This window comes from Rana temporaria, chromosome 2, assembly GCF_905171775.1.
Source record: "Rana temporaria chromosome 2, aRanTem1.1, whole genome shotgun sequence".
In the NCBI taxonomy this organism is placed as follows: domain Eukaryota; kingdom Metazoa; phylum Chordata; class Amphibia; order Anura; family Ranidae; genus Rana; species Rana temporaria.
In genome coordinates, this window is record NC_053490.1 from 258145022 (window position 1) to 258162305 (window position 17284).

Below are 17284 nucleotides of genomic sequence, written 5' to 3' on the forward strand. Positions count from 1 at the left end.
GACGAGGAACTTTAAAAAAGGTATCCTCCACCTCATCTTTAAAGGGGCAGCGGCGTTTCCAGGTTTTAAACTTGGGAAGTTTCTTTTCTGGCTCAGCCCATTCCCTCCGGATAATATCCTTGAGGGATTGATGCACTGGGATAGTCTTAGACTGAGGCTTAATTAAACCCAAATACATCCTGTCCTGGGCTGAAACCTGCTCCGCTGGATGTTGGATCTGCTCAGAGGCGTAAATGGCTGCGAGAAGACCCTCCATATCATCTGCGGAAAATATATATTTCCCAGACCTGGCATCCTCGTCCTCTTCCTCCGCCTGGCTTTCCACCAGGCCCTCTTCTTGAAGAGTGACCTCAGAATCCTCGGAGTCAGAGGAAGGAGCCTTCCTAGTTCGCTGGCGGGAACCCAGCCGCGCAGAAGTGGATCCCTCCTGAGACGAAGGACCAGGTACAGGGGGATCAGACTCCCTACTTTTCAAGGAAGATTTAAAATCCTTGAGAGTGGCGAGCATTTCTGACTGCACAGAGAGAAAATCCTTCATGATTTGCGAGGTCTCTTTCCCAGCTAGTTTAAGGATACACTTGGAGCAAAAGGGTTTGCTATAGTCTGTCGGGAGCTTATCATTACAATTCCCACATTTCTTAATTTTTTTAAGGGGTTTAGTGGATCTACTGGCTTCCCCCTGGGCAGAAGGGTCCTCTCCTAAAACACAATGTAAAATGGAAAGGCCCATTAGCAACATACTCTCACAGCTGAGGTTCTACAACAAGAGGGGGGGGTAGTGCAGCCATTCCCCCCCCCGAACACAAGGAGGACTCACCCCGGGTGGACTCCTCAGCAGCCATGTCTGTCAGACGGTCCTCCATGATGAGGGCGCCCGGCCCTTCTCTCTCCCCGGCTGCGCGTTGCTCTGCCTCTGCTGTGCTCTGCAGCGAAATGTGGCATCCGTCGGTGGAGGCCGCCATCTTGTAGGGGCGGAGTGACGTCACGCCGTCGGACGGCGTGCGCGTCATCAATACGCGCCCAGCAAGTGACGGCGCCGCTCGGAGCGGCGCCCAGCCCAGCCGACACCACGCTGCAGAGGGGAAGTCTCCCTGTAAGGTAGGAGGGAAGACGGGGGGGGAGAGAGGTACGGCCGCCTCAGAGCACTAGGGAAGCCCTGCTAGCTAGGAGGCTCTGGCGTCCAGGGAGGCACTCTTCTTAGATAGCACTTTCAGCCTCCCTAGACCATAAAGAAGGGATACCCCCCCGGGAAAGTGCAAGCACCTTGACCGGACCCAAAAGCACCCAGTACCTGAGGTCTAGACTCCGGGGGGGGGACCACCAGCCCCAGGCCTTAGGTCAGCTTGAAAATAAAAAACTGTTTCGCTGTAGGGGAAACACAATCAGAAACTGAGGCACATGGGAAGGGTGGGGCCTTTTAACCTCTTTTTTGATTGTGTTTCCTGTCAGGTGGCCAGTCTACTCTCAGCGTGCCGTCCTGGAAGACGAGGGAGAAAAGGTGGCTCTACAAAAGTACTGACTTGTAAAAAGGTTTGAAAATACTGTATTTTTTGCCGTATAAGACGCACTTTTTCTTCCCCAAAACTGGGGGGGAAAAGTTGGTGCGTCTTATACGGCGAATAGACAAGTTTACTTGTCCGATCGGCGATCCGAACGAGAACAGAACGCCGCCGCTGCCTTAGGAAAGACCGCAGCTTTGGCCTATCTCCGGAGCCCCGTCCTCCATCTTGGTACACCCAGCGGCGGTGCGCACTGACATCATCACCCCTCTGTGCGCGGATCCTAACAGAGCGCGCATCGGAGGAACAGTGAGGTGTGTTGGACTGGCTATTAGGGGGCAGGGCAATGTAATGTTACTGGCTGTTACTGGCTGTTATTACTATGTTGGGGGGCAATGTTACTGGCTATTATTACTATGTTGGGGGCAGTGTTACTGGCTATTATTACTATGTTGGGGGCAGTGTTACTGGCTATTATTACTATGTTGGGGGCAATGTTACTGGCTGTTACTGGCTATTATTACTATGTTGGGGGCAATGTTACTGGCTATTATTACTATGTTGGGGGCAATGTTACTGGCTATTATTACTATGTTGGGTGCAATGTTACTGGCTATTACTAATGTGGGGGCAATGTTACTGGCGATTACTAATGTGGGGGTGGTGTGATGGTGATGACCAGTGGGGGGCAAATATTTTACTACAGTATTTGGTTCAGAATCTTTTTTTTCTAGATTTTCCTCCTTTAAAATTGGGTGCATAGTGTAGCGCTACGGTCAGTGACATGTGTAAATTTCAAAACCATTAGCAAATCCTGTAAGGAAAATATATAATAATAATAAAATCACATGTAGATTCCTGAATGGAAATTGGTGAAAAAATTATAAAGTCCGATATATATATATAATAAAGTCTGTGTAAAATCATCTGGAGATGATGTGTTTTTAACACGAAACGTTGGGCCGTCTCCACTGCCGCCTCAATTTTATATACCATGCGATTTTGAATCAGGATACATGTGAGTGTACTTGACTTACTTACAAATAAATTACATAGTTTTTACTGGATTACACTATGTGGCCATCTTTCTTCCCTTGCCTTTTTTGAACTACCCGGCTCACTATGGAGCTCTATGGATCAAAGGCTTCCTCATTTTATCGGTATATTTGAACTGACAGCTGAATCAAGGCTCTGGATGTTCGTACCACCTGATCCCACGTACTAGAACTAGTACTATAAGCCTAATCTGACTTGTAGTGACATATGTCAGCTCAAGTCCATCTGCTCTGGTAAGCCTCCATTTATCCTCACTGGTGGTGGTGATCACTTACAATTGAATATATATTTGGAACATCATCAAGATTTTTCTGCATTTATTCACGTGGTGATTCGTTTACACAGACTTTATTATATATATCGGACTTTATAATTTTTTCACCAATTTCCATTCAGGAATCTACATGTGATTTTATTATTATTATATATTTTCCTTACAGGATTTGCTAATGGTTTTGAAATTTACGCATGTCACTGACCGTAGCGCTACACTATTTCCTTCTATCTTTCGTTTTGCTGATTTGTCTTTGTTAGCTGTGTTAGCAGCTGGTCTCACTTTCTTATAAGCTGCGCAGTATACCCACAATTTGTTTAAAATTGGGTGCGTCTTATATGCCGGAGCGTCTTATACGGCGAAAAATACGGTAATTTTTGCGATTTGGCACTGTGTCGCTTTAACTGACAATTGCGCGGTCGTGCGATGTGGCTCCCAAACAAAATTGACGTCCTTTTTTCCCCACAAATAGAGCTTTCTTTTGGTGGTATTTGATCACCTCTGCGGTTTTTATTTTATGCTCTATAAACAAAAATAGAGCGACAATTTTGAAAAAAAATCTATATTTTTTAATTGTTCCTATAATAAAAGTTATAGCATTTACAAAATAGGGGATAGTTTTATGGCATTTTTATTAATAATTTTTTCATTAGTAATGGCGGTGATCAGCTATTTTTATCGTGACTGCGACATTATGGTGGACACATCGGACACTTTTGGGACCATTGTCATTTTTACAGCAAACAGTGCTATAAAAATGCACTGATTACTGTGAAAATGACACTGGCAGTAAAGGGGTTAACCTGTAGGGGGCGCTAAAGGGGTTAAGTGTTTTCTAATGTGTGTTTCTCACTGTAGGGGGGCATGGCTGGGCGTGTGACGTCACTGATCGTCGTTCCCTATGACAGGGAACAGACGATCAGTGACAGTCTCATTATGAAGCGCGGGGAGAGGTTTGTTACATTTGTTCTGGAACTGTGATTTTGCATCCAAAGTCAGGGATAATTTTAAGCCATTTCTGGCAGAAGTAGCGGGGGTGACATGTCTAGATTATTTTTTGTTTAACACAGCACTGAAGTACAAAGCAAGAATGGCATGGATTTTCTTTTGCACACTTAAAGAAGTTTTATGGGATGTTCGTAACCTTTTAGTTTTTAAAAAAGAAGTTATATCTGTTAGCAAGGCATGCAAAATTTTAATTTCTAAATGTGAATTTTAGTTTTTTCTGGATCAAAAACAAATGGGAGAAGAAAAGGCATAGCTTATCTGGAAACATACTTAATGGAAATGTTGGTTTGCCAGTATATAATATGATTTGCAAAAATGATATGGCACAAGTATGTAAAATGGCATGGTACAAATCTGTGTAAATAGTTTTTTTCTTCAAATGTAGTAATGTTACTATGTACTGTATATTATGTGAAAGTTTAAATAAAGCTTCAGTTTTAACAGATTATCAAAGTTGTTTCTGCATGGAGAGAGGGGAACTAATAGTAAAGCTACGATTCCATTTAAATAATGAACTTACTGTAGTTATGCAACATCACTTTCTTTCCCCTTCAAAAATCTATACAACATGACAAATTAGGATGCTTTATAAATCTTTGACAAGAGCAAGTTGATTTTCAATTAGGTCTAAGAGGAATTCACCTTCTCTTCGCAATCATTGCTGTTTATAATGTTTAATCAGCAATTCCAAATTTATACTTTAACATCTTACTTTGTCATTGTCGTATACGGTCCAGCAGCAAAGCAGAAAGCAGGCTTGCAGTCATCCTGTACAACACTTTTATCTTCAATTAAAGGAACTGTTGCTATAAAGCCAACCTGTCTGTCTATTAAGAAAAGCTGAAATTAAACAATGATTATTTCCAATTAGAAAAATGAAAATAATTTTATGCATACATATATTTTCTGAACAAGCTTACGATGTTCATACACACATTTAACTTCTTAGTGGTACATTCATTTCAGTCCTTACCTCTCCATATCCAAAGCTACACATTCTCTTTATTGAAATACTTTTACACTTATGGTCTTTTGCGAGAGATTTAACAACTTTTCTAAAAAATAAAATACACAAACTATGAGTTAGTTTCTTTGAAATACAGAAGAAATAAAGTTTTTAATTGTTATAGTAATCCATTTGAAGTGGTTTGAATTTGCACAGGTAAACTAGGAAGCCCATTCTACACATTACAGCATAACTCCTCCTCTCCTCCCCTCCTGACTGATGTCATTCTCAGCCCGCCCGCTACAATTGTCAGACGAGGACAAGAGAGGCGGCGGGTCACATAAGCACCAAGCAGCGCTCTTAATGAGGTATATAGCTGCATTTTTATTATACAACACAGACACTTTAGCAGATGACATTATTAAACAGAGTGAATAATAGGAATATTCAGGACCATCCTTATTGTTTGGACCCTGGGCAAGCATTTTCTTGTATCCTCTGTCCACAGCCACTGCTGTACCCCCCCCCCCCCCACAGCCACCTCCACCCACCCCCCCTCCACATCCACTTCTGTATTTCCCCCTTTGTCCACAGCCACCTCTGTACCCTCCCCTGTCCACAGCCACCTCTGTTTCCCCCCTCCCTGTCCAAATCCACATCTGTACAACCCCCCCCCCTCCCCCACCTCTGTATTCCCCCTTGTCCACAGCCACCTCTGTACCCCCCCCATCCACAGCCACCTCTGTACCCCCATGTCCACAGCCACCTCTGTATCCCCCCCCCATACACATCCACCTCTGTATCCCCCCCTGTCCACAGTCACCTCTGTATCCCCCCCATGTCCACAGCCACCTCTGTACTACCCCTGTCCACAGCCACCTCTGTACCCCCCTTGTCCACAGCCACCTCTGTATCCCCCCCTTGTCCACAGCCACCTCTGTATCCCCCCCTGTCTACAGTCACCTCTGTATCCCCCCCTGTCTACAGTCATCTCTGTATCCCCCCCTGTCCAGAGCCACCTCTGTACCCCCTGTCCACATCCATCTCTGTATCCTCCCGTCCACAGCCATCTCTATATCCCCCCGTCCACAGCCATCTCTATATCCCCCCCGTCCACAGCCATCTCTGTATCCCCCTTGTCCACAGCCACCTCTTTACCCCCCCCGTCACCTCTGTACCATCCACCCTTGTCCACAGCCACCTCTGTATCCCCCCCCTTGTCCACAGCCACCTCTAAACCCCCCCCCCCTTATCCACAGCCACCTCTCTATCCCCCCTTGTCCACAGCCACCTCTGTATCCCCCCCTTGTCCACAGCCACCTATTTACCTCCCCCTTGTCCACAGCCACCTCTTTACCCCCCCCCTGTCCACAGCCACCTCTTTACCTCCCCCCCGTCCACAGCCACCTCTGTACCCCCCATCCACAACCACCTCTGTACCCCCCGTGTCCACAGTCACCTCTGTACCCCCCCCCCGTCCACATCCACCTCTGTCCACAGCCACCTCTGTATCCCCCCTTGTCCACATCCACCTCTGTATCCCCCTTGTCCATATCCACCTCTGTATCCCCCCTTGTCCATATCCACCTCTGTACCCCCCTATCCACAGCCACCTCTATTTCCCCCCCCCCCCTGTACACATCCACCTCTGTACCCCCCCTGTCCACAGCCACCTCTGCCCCCCCCCCATGCACAGCCACCTCTATATCCGCCCCTGTCCACAGCCACCTCTGTATCCCCCCTGTCCACAGCCACCTCTGTACCCCCCCCCCCCGTCCACAGTCACCTCTGTATGCCCCCCCAGGCAAAAGCCACAACCGGATTAACTCTCCGATACCTTCGGCCTTTGCCAAAGGTAGGAACACTCTCTGTTGTTCCGTGTCTAGCAGCATGCCGAGGTATTCCAACCGTTTTGTGGGTTGCAAGGCTGATTTCTCTCGGTTTAGAACCCAGCCGAATACCTTGAGGAACTGAACCGTAAGGGCTACTGCTCGATTTAGGCTGGAAGACTTATTCACGCAGGAAATGGCTGCGTCCACAGCTGGGAGCGCCCATCTCTTGGAAAAATTTTCTTCCATAGGGTAGAGGACATCAAACCTCTTAGGAGGTACGAATATTCTGTCTGGTCGTACCCAATCTTTAAATAACAGACCCTCTAAGAGAGGATGGACTGGAAACAGAGCATTACTTAGTGGCGCTTTTAAGGAGCCCAAAGAAGATACCGTAGGGACTTGAGGCCCTATTAGAGGCAATTTAAATGCCGAACGGACCATGTCTGTCAAAGACTGGATCCACAGACTCTCCGCTTGGGAGGCTGAAAATGGTTCCTCTATGGTGGACTCTTCAATATCTGAACCCTCCAGGTTCTGCTCCCCTTGATCCTCCTGAGATTCATATTCCTCAGGAGAAAGAACCTCAGCATCCGAGGATGCGAGTTTAGGCGATGGGGATCTAGCGTTTTTTGCCTGGGAAAGAACTTAACATAGCTGTCAATCTTTGTTCTAGCCCTCCCAGAGATGTAGCTAGCATCTCCTCTGTGACAAACACAGGGTTGGGTGGGTTAGGGCCAGCCGAAGCACCAGACGCACCCGATGGCTCATCCGAGGCAACTTCCTCTGGATTATTAGACAAGGATAGTTCTGGCATAGCCTGATTGAGATCCTCAGAACCAGAGGGGGAACCCTTAGGTTTTTTTGCAGTTTTTTCCGCCCTGGTTCCTGAGCCCTTGGGAGCCATGAAACAACACCGAGGTACTCCGTGAAACAACAACCTACTGTTGTAGCAAGGAGTAAACAAATTTAGCTAGGGTAAATAAGTTTTACCTAATGTTCCTGAGCTACTGGGAAAAAAAACAGCCTTTTTTTTTTTAAAAGACTGTTCCCAATATTGTGCGCTTGCCAGCTGCTGCAAGGGTCTAGGCTTACAGAAAAAAATCAGTCCTGGGGGAGCAAGCCCTGGACCTGCAATACCCTTTTTACGCCACTGGGTGTCAGCATCACCCTAGGAGCACCACCGCTCTGTGTCCTTCCTTCAGCCCTTCAGCAAACTAACTGAGCTGAAGATAACAGAGAGGAGGGGACGCCCCCATCCTCCTGACGCAATTGGCCGCCTCCTCCCACCACACATGCGCACAACGGTGCGCGCCATGCTGCGGATAACTATGAGCCCACCCGCGCGCGCGCGCCACACATGGAAGGACGCCAAACGACCTCTTACCAAAGTTTGCCTCACACACAGACTGCGGTGGAAAAGAAAAAACCCTGGAGGTAAGGCAACTCAGGCCGTAGACCTATTGTCATGGTAGATGTAGGGTTAGCAGCAGAGAAAAAAACACACAAAAAGGGGGGCTAGGTACTGGGGTGACTAGACCATCCTGTCATTAAACTGACATAGTGGACCCGTTTGCCAATGCAGAGCATACCCAGGCTGAACCACCAGAATCTCCCCGGGGGGGCCTGCCAACGGACCAAGTCCCGCAAACCCCCCCTTACTTGCTCCAAGCTGCAGGACAGTTGCATAGCAAGTGGTCCAATCTTCTCCCTTCTCCGTGGGTAGCGTACTAGACCTTCAGGTACTGGGGTCCCAAGGAACACCTCTGCCCTGGACCTATACAGCACCCTGGCAACAGGAACTTTTGATTTTTAACAAAACCAAAGCCCTGGGCCCAGCCCTCAGGGAGGGCATTATAGGCAACGCCCCACGACTTGGGGCCCGGGTACTGTCCACTTTAGCACTGAGGCATCTTGGACAGATCTGTTTAGCCTGCCCTGGTCCCAAGGACGTGGAGCCAAGCTAATTTGTGACCAACACCTAAGACACTGGCGAAAAAAACTGAGGTACTTCCTCTATGGGAGGGAGTTATATAGGGAGGGGACTTCCTGTTTGAGATTGCCAGTGTCCATCACCTGAAGGTACTCCATATAACCCACATAGTAATGAATATGCCGCTCTGTGTCCCGTGATGTACGAGAAATAAATGTATTTTGCTTTAAAAAATCCCAATAAGCGTATATCGATTGGTTTACAAGAACGTTATAGCGTCTACAAACTATGATATAGATTTATGTTTTTTTTTTATACTAGTAATGTTTGCGATTTTTTCCTGGAGTCTGTACTAGCTTTACAGCCCGTTTTTTTTTTTTTTTTTAAACGTCCGTGGGCATGTAGCCTTAAAATCAGTTCCTGCTCTGGTGCAAGATAAGTATCGTCACAGAGTATTGTGCAGGCCTTCGGCAGAGCAAATGCTTGCCAGAGCTTTTGTCATAGCTTCCCTCCACAATAGATATGGGTGAAAGTTGCAGAATGAGAAAGGCAGGGTGGAGACATTCACAATCTCAATCTTGTTAAATCAGAGAATAGCTTGCATTAATTGAGAAAAATTGAGGGAATTCTCTAAACGACACCTTTTTCTATTAAAAAGCCTGTGGCGTGCAAAAACACAACCTCAAAAACTCCACCGGGTGCAGAAAAAATGTGCACACACATAAAGAGTGTAATCACAAAAACGTGCAACGGGTGCTGCGTCAAACGGTCCTCCTCACAAAGGACCTGGCCCTGATCCCCCGGGCGTTAGGCTCCAGACGGGTACTATAGAAAATAGTGGTCTGTGCAGCCGAAGCCGACACGGACCCAAATTCCTTGGTGTGTCTGCCGAAATAGAACGCTCCTCTGTGGGGCTCCCCCGAAGGGAGACCCCATGAGAGCAGGCAAACTAAGCCAGAAGGCCATGTCCAACCACTCAAAAGACTTTCAGGACTGGCCCGAGGACCGGCACCCTAATCATCACACACAAGGTGTACAAACATGCACCACCAAAAAAAGACAAAGTGACAACACAGGGGTAAAATAAAAAATAAAGTTGGGGGAAAGAAGGTGGGAGATGGGAGTAGAAAGTGACCGTCGTGCAATACGATGGCCGGCCCCTCGGCCAGGAAACAAGAATTCCCCATGTACGAGCCAAAAGTCTCGGCCCTAGAGGCAGGTGGTAAAAAAGTGTATGTGGAGATGTGGAGAAGGTGCCACACTTGTAAGTGTCCCTCTCAAAACACTTGTGCAAGGTATGGCACCCCTGGACTGCCACTCCAGGGGCACTATCTCCACAGGCTTTTTAACAGACCCTGACCCCCGGACCAGCAGCACCCTTCCCAGCCAGGAAGGTAGGAGCTCTGAGAGATTGGGGAGAGCCCACGCCAATAGGCTACTCCTACCACTCCCACCTAATCACATTCGGGAAATACTAACTGCTCCCCCCAAGGGGAAGGAGGAGCAAGTGTTCTCTCCCGAACAACTGACCAGGGCAGGCACCACTAAATCCAGGCCAAAGGCCAGGGGCCCGGCCCCTCAGCTTCGACCTCAAGTTTCCCTGTCCAAATCAGAAGGCTTCCACCTCCACGCCAGTAAGTTTAGCATCTGCCAACCGCCATCCCTTTCCACCTCGCTGTGTACTCAGGACGGTTAGCATAGCACCACCTACTGTCAACTGATAAGAACAGATACTACACTTGATCTTAGCCAAAAGGCCCGAGAAGCGACACCTGTGCCAAGCGAGCTCAGAGCTACTACATCAGGGGAGAGAAAGTACATGTGAGGAGGTTTGAAGTAGCTTGCTCCTGTGATGGTCAAGGGGAACAGTAACAGCTGAGCCTCTCTTAGCAACATCCTGAGAAATATCCAGTCAGGCTTCATGAGGTACATAAATGGCCTACACATACAGCAAGGGCATTATTCAACTTCAATCTAAGTTGCAGTTTGTTTTTATTTACAGACACTCCTTATTTGCATAGGCAGTCTGGTAAAAGTGAACTATCCCTTTAAAAAAGGTTATGTATAAAATACAGAATTTAGAATTGCATACAATCAATATAAAAGAAAATACTTCTAAAAAAGTCAGATATTAAAATGCGCACCTTGGTGAAAGACGTCCAATCAGAGATGAACTATTTATGAGTTCTTGTGATGAAATAATATTTTTGGATTTGCAATTAAAGCCATGGATCAAAACATGCATATGTGCAGAGCATTGATCAATGAACTCCAGCATCTGAAATAGAACACAAAGAAAATATAACTTTCTAAAATAAACCTATTGCTTTTGAATAATATTTTTAAAACATTCATTTACTCAATTGAAAATTAAATTTTCAGTCCAATTGATGTAAAAGATAAGCAGCTTGAAGTCCTAACTACAGCTAGCTATACAATATGCCATTTGTTTATTACAGGATTTGATATAGTGCCATCAATTTACATAGCGATTTACAAGCTGTACCTCAGTCCCTGCCCTCAAGGAGTTTCTGAGGAGGAACAGAAAGTGAGGAATTCAGACAAAGAAAAAAAAACATTTAGAAGGGAAATCGAATGAAAAGGTTAGTGAACCAAAAATGCACTATCTTAAAGGAACCTATTTAGAAAATTAAAAACAAACCTTTACAACCCCTTTAAGGCTGGGTACACACAGGCCAAAAATCGTCCGAAAGCGGTCGGTTTGGCCCATGTGTCCAGCTCCCTGTCCGACAGAAGCCAGCTTCAGTCAGACAGGCATGCTGGAAAACCAGCATCCAACCAGCATCTAATCAGTGCTGGCAGCCAATGCATACATCCAGCCAGCTCATCTACTAGTGTCACATCTTTGTTGCATAGTTGGCAGGATGGGTGACATTGAGCATGCATGCCTGGGGTGATTTAAAGCAGTATTCCAGACATAGACATCTTTACAAATTCTCAAGTGCAAAACAATTGTTCAGGGCATTATCTGTGAGTTAGCTTCAAATTACTGTTAAATTTGCATATTCTGGATAGTACAGCTAGCACTGTTCTTCCAGCACTACAACTGTTGTGCACATACAAAAGTATGTGGTTTACCCACCTCTTTTCTCCCCTTTTACCTTATATTCCCCAATGTACACCTCATTATTCATGGAGAAGCACCAGTGCCTGCAATACACATGGAATTCACTCCACCAGTCCAGCTTCATCCTGTTGGCAATATTACACAATCTACGGGGCATCATCCTGCTCCTGGTACACAGGTTTCTGCATCTAGCTAATTTTGGGAGATAAGAAATAGTAGTAAATATGCCCTGTCCTATTTATTTTTTTTCTATTGAAAAGCCTGTGGCGTGCATAACACAACCCAAAAACTTCACCCGGTGCAGGAAAAAATGTGCACACACAAAGAGTGATACACAAAAAACTGACGGGTGCATCGTCAAATGGCCCTCTGAAAAGGGCCCAACCCTGATCCCCAGGTCGTTAGGCTCCTGGCAGTAATCTGTGGTCCGTGCAGCCGAAGCCGACACAGACTCAACTTCCTTGGAGGGTCTGCCGAAACAGAACCCTCCTCGGTGAGGCCAGGGCTGTGGAGTCGGAGTCTGAGTCGGGGGAAATTTTGGGTACCTGGAGTCGGAGTCGGCAAACAATGCACCGACTCCGACTCCTACTAAATTTAGATTGGAATTTTAAAAAAAAAGCAAGTTTAAATGTCCCAATTCACAAAAAGTTATAATTAATGACTTCTCTACTGTAAGAATAAAGACCAATGCATGCAGTGCCTCACGTAACCGCAAAACGAACACGTTAAGTGACCGTGAAGAAGCATGCTTTTCATGTGCTTCACTATATGGCACGCAACGCACAATTAGGAGCTGCAATACTTATACTTTCCATAGTGATGTGTTCTGCTTTTACAGGGAACGCATGTTAGAGAACCAGTAAGTGTCCAAATAAAAAAATTCCAAAAGGAGTTTTATAAAGCACTAAAAGAAGTTGAAAAGTATGATCGCTCATCAAAACTTACTGTTGAAGAAGCCATCCTTGTTTATCCAGAGATCGTTAGTGATGTGGCCAGAATAGAATCTGCAATGCCACCCACCCAAGTCCGTGTCGAAAGATTATTTTCAGCCCTAAAAATAATAAAGTCTGACTTAAAGCGGAGTTCCACCAAAAAGTGGAACTTCCGCTATAAGCACTTCTTACTCCCTTACATGCCACATTTGGCATGTCATTTTTTTGGGGGGGAGTGGGGGCTTCGGTAGGAGTAGGACTTCCTGTCCCACTTCCACCTACGGGCCGCCTAGGCGGCCCCTCCCTCTAGGCGATCTCCTGGGACTTGTGACAGGTCCCAGGAGATCGCCTGTCCACTCCTAGAGTGCAGCGCGACTCGTGCATGCGCAGTGAGTGCCCGGCTGTGAAGCCGAAAGCTGTCACGGCTGGGTGCCCACAGTGTGAATGGAGGCGCCGGCGGAGAGAGGAGTGACCCTCTGGGCGGCCGCATCGCTGGACCGTGGAGCAGGTGTCTGTTTATTAAAAGTCAGCAGCTACACTTTTTGTAGCTGCTGTCTTTTAATAAACATAAAAAGGCTGGAACTCCCCTTTAAGAGCCTCTACGAAAGAGGATCTGGCAGAGGCAATTCTCTTCCTTAGAACTCTACATTGAATTGATTTGCATTTGCTAAGCCTATAACTACGCCTACACCTACTCACCTCATCAGGCACTGCTCTCCTACTCACACAGCCTTAGGAGTGATGCAGCAACCAAGTGGTAACCCTCTGGCTACTTATAAAGGCCTTGATTGCTTCATTCTGAACAGCTGAAGTTTTCTAAAGGCCTCTAGCCTTCCTCTGTCTATGTTTGTAGCCGACGCCCGATAATAATCTGTGTATCGTCTAAACAAGGCAGAAATGTATGTCCCAGCAGTGACAACACCCACAGATTTACCTGACTTCCTGTCACATACCCCCCCTCTTGTTTCAACCCTAGGGTTGGGACACAGGTTGCCAGGCAGGCATGCACTCGGGACAACCCATCTGCATTCCCCATTTCAGCACCGGGGCAATGCGTCACCACAAAACTAAATTCTTGGAGGGCCAGGAACCACCTATTTATCCTCCTATTGGTCTTTGTTCTGTGCCATCCACTTCAACGGGGCATGATCCGTCCACCAGCTCAAACTGTCTACCCACGAGGTAGTACCGGAGAGAATCCAAAGCCCATTTCACCGCCAAACATTCTTTCTCAATGGTGGCATAATTCTCTTCATGGGCCTTCAACTTTCGGCTGAGGTACATAACAGGGTGTTCCTCCCCCTTGATAACCTGAGACAGTACAGCTCCTAAACCCACATTTGACGCATCTGTCTGAACCACAAAGTCCCGTGAGAAATCGGGCGAATTTAAAACTGGCTGACTACATAAGGCCTGTTTTAAAGCCTGAAAAGCCGTTTCTCCTTCGGGAGTCCATTTGGTCATTACAGACTCCTTCCCCTTGGTCAAATTGGTCAGGGGAACAGCCTGTGAGGCAAAATGGGGGATAAAGCGGCGATAGTAGCCCGCGATCCCCAAAAATGCACGAACCTGTTTCTTGTTTGTGGGACGTGGCCAATCCTGAATAGCCTCAACTTTGTTTATTTGGGGCCTAATTAGACCTCTTCCAATAGTATACCCCCAGATACTTCGCCTCTTCTAGCCCAAGGGTAAATTTTTTTGGATTAGCTGTAAACCCGGCTTTCCAGATGGAATCCAACACAGCCTGAACTTTTGGCAAGTGTGATTCCCAAACCTCACTGTGAATGACAACGTCATCGAGGTATGCAGCAGCATAGGCTCGATAAGCCGAAGGGTCTTATCCATGGTGCGTTGGAATGTGGCGGGAGCATTTTGTAACCCAAAAGGCATTCTCCGATATTGGAAAGATCCGTCTGGAGTCACAAATGCTGTTTTTTCCCTGGCCGACTTCGAGAGAGGAATTTGCCAATAACCCTTGGTAAGGTCTAACGTTGTCATGTACCGAGCAGTGCCTAGGCGATCAATCAGTTCATCTATGCGGGGCATGGGATAGGTGTCAAACTTAGTGATTTGATTAAGGCGGCGAAAGTCATTACAAAACCGCCAATTTCCATCGGGTTTGGGCACTAAGACAATGGGACTTGACCAATCACTATTTGACTCTATCACCCCCAGCTCAAGCATTTGTTTTACTTCCTGGCGAATTGCCTCTCGCCGGGCTTCTGGAATTCTATAGGGCTTCAACTTGACCTTATCCCCTGGGGTGGTGATAATGTCATGTTCAACTCCGGAGACCCAACCTGGCAGGTCTGAAAACTTCTCCTTATTACGGAGCACAAATTCTTTAACCTCCTGTTTCTGCGTTTTGGATAGAGTCTCCGCTATCCCAACTTCAGGGACAGTCCGGTCCAATGGAGCATAAACTCGGGCAGTCTCAGCGACCAAGGACTCTCTATCCTTCCATGGTTTCAGCAAGTTCACGTGATAGAGCTGCTCAGGTTTTCGTCTTCCCGGTTGGCTAATTTTATAATTCACCACTCCCACTTTTTCCAACACTTCATATGGACCCTGCCATTTGGCTAGGAATTTACTTTCGACCGTGGGGACCAACACCAACACCCTATCACCAGGTGCAAAGGAACGGACCTGGGCCCCACGATTGTAAACCCTTTGTTGAGCCAATTGGGCTTGGGCTATATGTGCCTTCACAATCGGCATTACTTGGGCAATTCTGTCTTGCATTTGGGCCACATGTTCAATCACACTTCGATGGGGTGAACTCTCACTCTCCCATGTTTCCCTGGCAATGTCCAGTAGGCCCCGAGGGTGCCTCCCATACAATAGCTCAAACGGAGAGAACCCTGTGGACGATTGGGGAACCTCTCTTATTGCAAACATTAGATAAGGTAGCAGATAATCCCAATTCTTTCCGTCTTTATCCACCACCCTCCTCAACATTTGTTTTAAGGTTTTATTAAACCTCTCCACTAACCTGTCTGTCTGAGGGTGATATACGGATGTACGTAGTTGGGTCACTTTCAGGAGTTTACAAAGTTCTTTGGTCACCCTAGACATAAACGGGGTGCCCTGGTCAGTTAGGACTTCCTTAGGGAGACCCACACGGCTGAAAACCTGAAATAATTATTTGGCAATTGTTTTAGCAGAGGTGTTTCGGAGAGGAATCGCTTCTGGGCACCGGGTGGCATAGTCCATTATTACCAAGATGTGCTGGTGCCCTCTAGTGGACTTCAACAAGGGGCCAACCAGGTCCATGGCGATCCTCTCAAAAGGAACCTCGATAATGGGCAGGGGTACCAACAGACTGCGGAAATGTGGCATGGGTGCAGTAATCTGACACACTGGACAGGAAGAGCAGTACAATTCCACTTCTTTAGTGATTCCGGGCCAATAAAACCTCTGGGTGATCCTCTCCCGGGTTTTTTTCCGCTCCCAAATGTCCCCCAAGAATATGCCCATGGGCCAGTTCCAAAACCATCTTGCGGTACGGTTTAGGAACTACCAGTTGCTCAATGGTGTCCTCTATCCTCTGTGACACTCTATATAACAGGTTCCTTTCAATAATAAAGTAAGGGAGGGCAACCCTCTTGTCAGGATTAACCAACTCCCCATCTACCTTCACTGCATTCTCTCGGGCTCTTAGCAATGTGGGGTCCCTTAATTGCTCAGTGACAAAGTTTTCTCTGTGCACCTCGAGGTCATCAAACCCTATCGGCCGCTGTTCCTCTTCTGAGGTAGCAGGCTCCTCCCTATGGACTGGGGTTTCCCCTGCTAAGACTGAGAATGGAAACTCAGGAGAATCCTCACAGTTAGAGGTTTCTGGAATAGATGGTTCAGACTCAGAAGAACCACCTAATGAGGAATCTGGGCAGTCCCAGAGTTCCCAGAACTTTGGGAAATCCCTTTTTTGGGAACTAAACCTACCTGGTGACACAAGTTACCGAGGGAGGTTTCAAAGGAAACGGTAGTCACCGGATATTCTCGAGTGTCCCCATGTACACAAACTACAGCCATTTTCCTCGGATGTAAGGTTTTTCCTACCACTAGGTCACTTTTCACTAGGGTGACCAGGCTACCTGAATCCAACAATACCACAACATTTTTACCATCTAAGCACATTCTATATAACGGTTTCTTATTTCCCTTTACTGCAGTGCATGTGGTTGCAAAAAGGGACTGTCGTCTCTCGGTAAGAAAGTCACATTGCATGGGTTCATCACCCGCTGGGCAAACGGCTGCTACATGTCCCTCTTCATGGCAACAGTAACAGATCAACCTTCTGGTCCTCTCCTGTGGGATGGGTCTTCCAGGCCGCTCTCGCCAAACATTAGCAGTAGTCCTGATAGTTCCTCTAGTTGCTCCTTGGTACCTCTCTCCACCCCCATCCCTTGATGCAGTCTTACCTATAGGTGGGGACGGTCTGGTCTTGGGGTGAAAAGTCTGTGCGTCTCGGGTGGAAGAGGACAAACTCTCCGTTGTTGGGTACCTTTCGACCAGGTCTACAAGTTTGTCTGCAGTATCCGGACCACCATGGTTCACCTATTTCTGCAGGGTGTTCGGAAGAGACCTAAGATATTTGTCCATGACTACTTGCTCCAAAATTTTTGGTCCAGACAGAGTTTCTGGCTGCAGCCACTTCTTAGCCAAATGGATAAGATCATACATCTGTGACCGAGGTGGCTTCCTCTGCTAACTCCAATT

At 46.9% G+C, this 17284-nt stretch overlaps 1 protein-coding gene and 1 pseudogene across 5 annotated transcripts in view; both read right to left on the bottom strand.

The window, feature by feature from the left end:
* TEX14 (testis expressed 14, intercellular bridge forming factor) overlaps positions 1 to 17284 on the bottom strand; it is a 639745-nt gene that overhangs the window by 454545 nt on the left and 167916 nt on the right. For all 5 annotated transcript variants that reach the window (XM_040336821.1, XM_040336817.1, XM_040336820.1 and 2 more), the window contains exons 5-7: positions 10690 to 10823; positions 4811 to 4892; positions 4550 to 4677 (exon numbers count right to left, since the gene is read on the bottom strand). In XM_040336821.1, the coding sequence (XP_040192755.1) occupies positions 4550 to 4677; positions 4811 to 4892; positions 10690 to 10823 (344 nt within the window). The remainder of the gene's footprint in view (positions 1 to 4549; positions 4678 to 4810; positions 4893 to 10689; positions 10824 to 17284) is intronic.
* Positions 10180 to 10315, bottom strand: LOC120930000 (annotated as a pseudogene).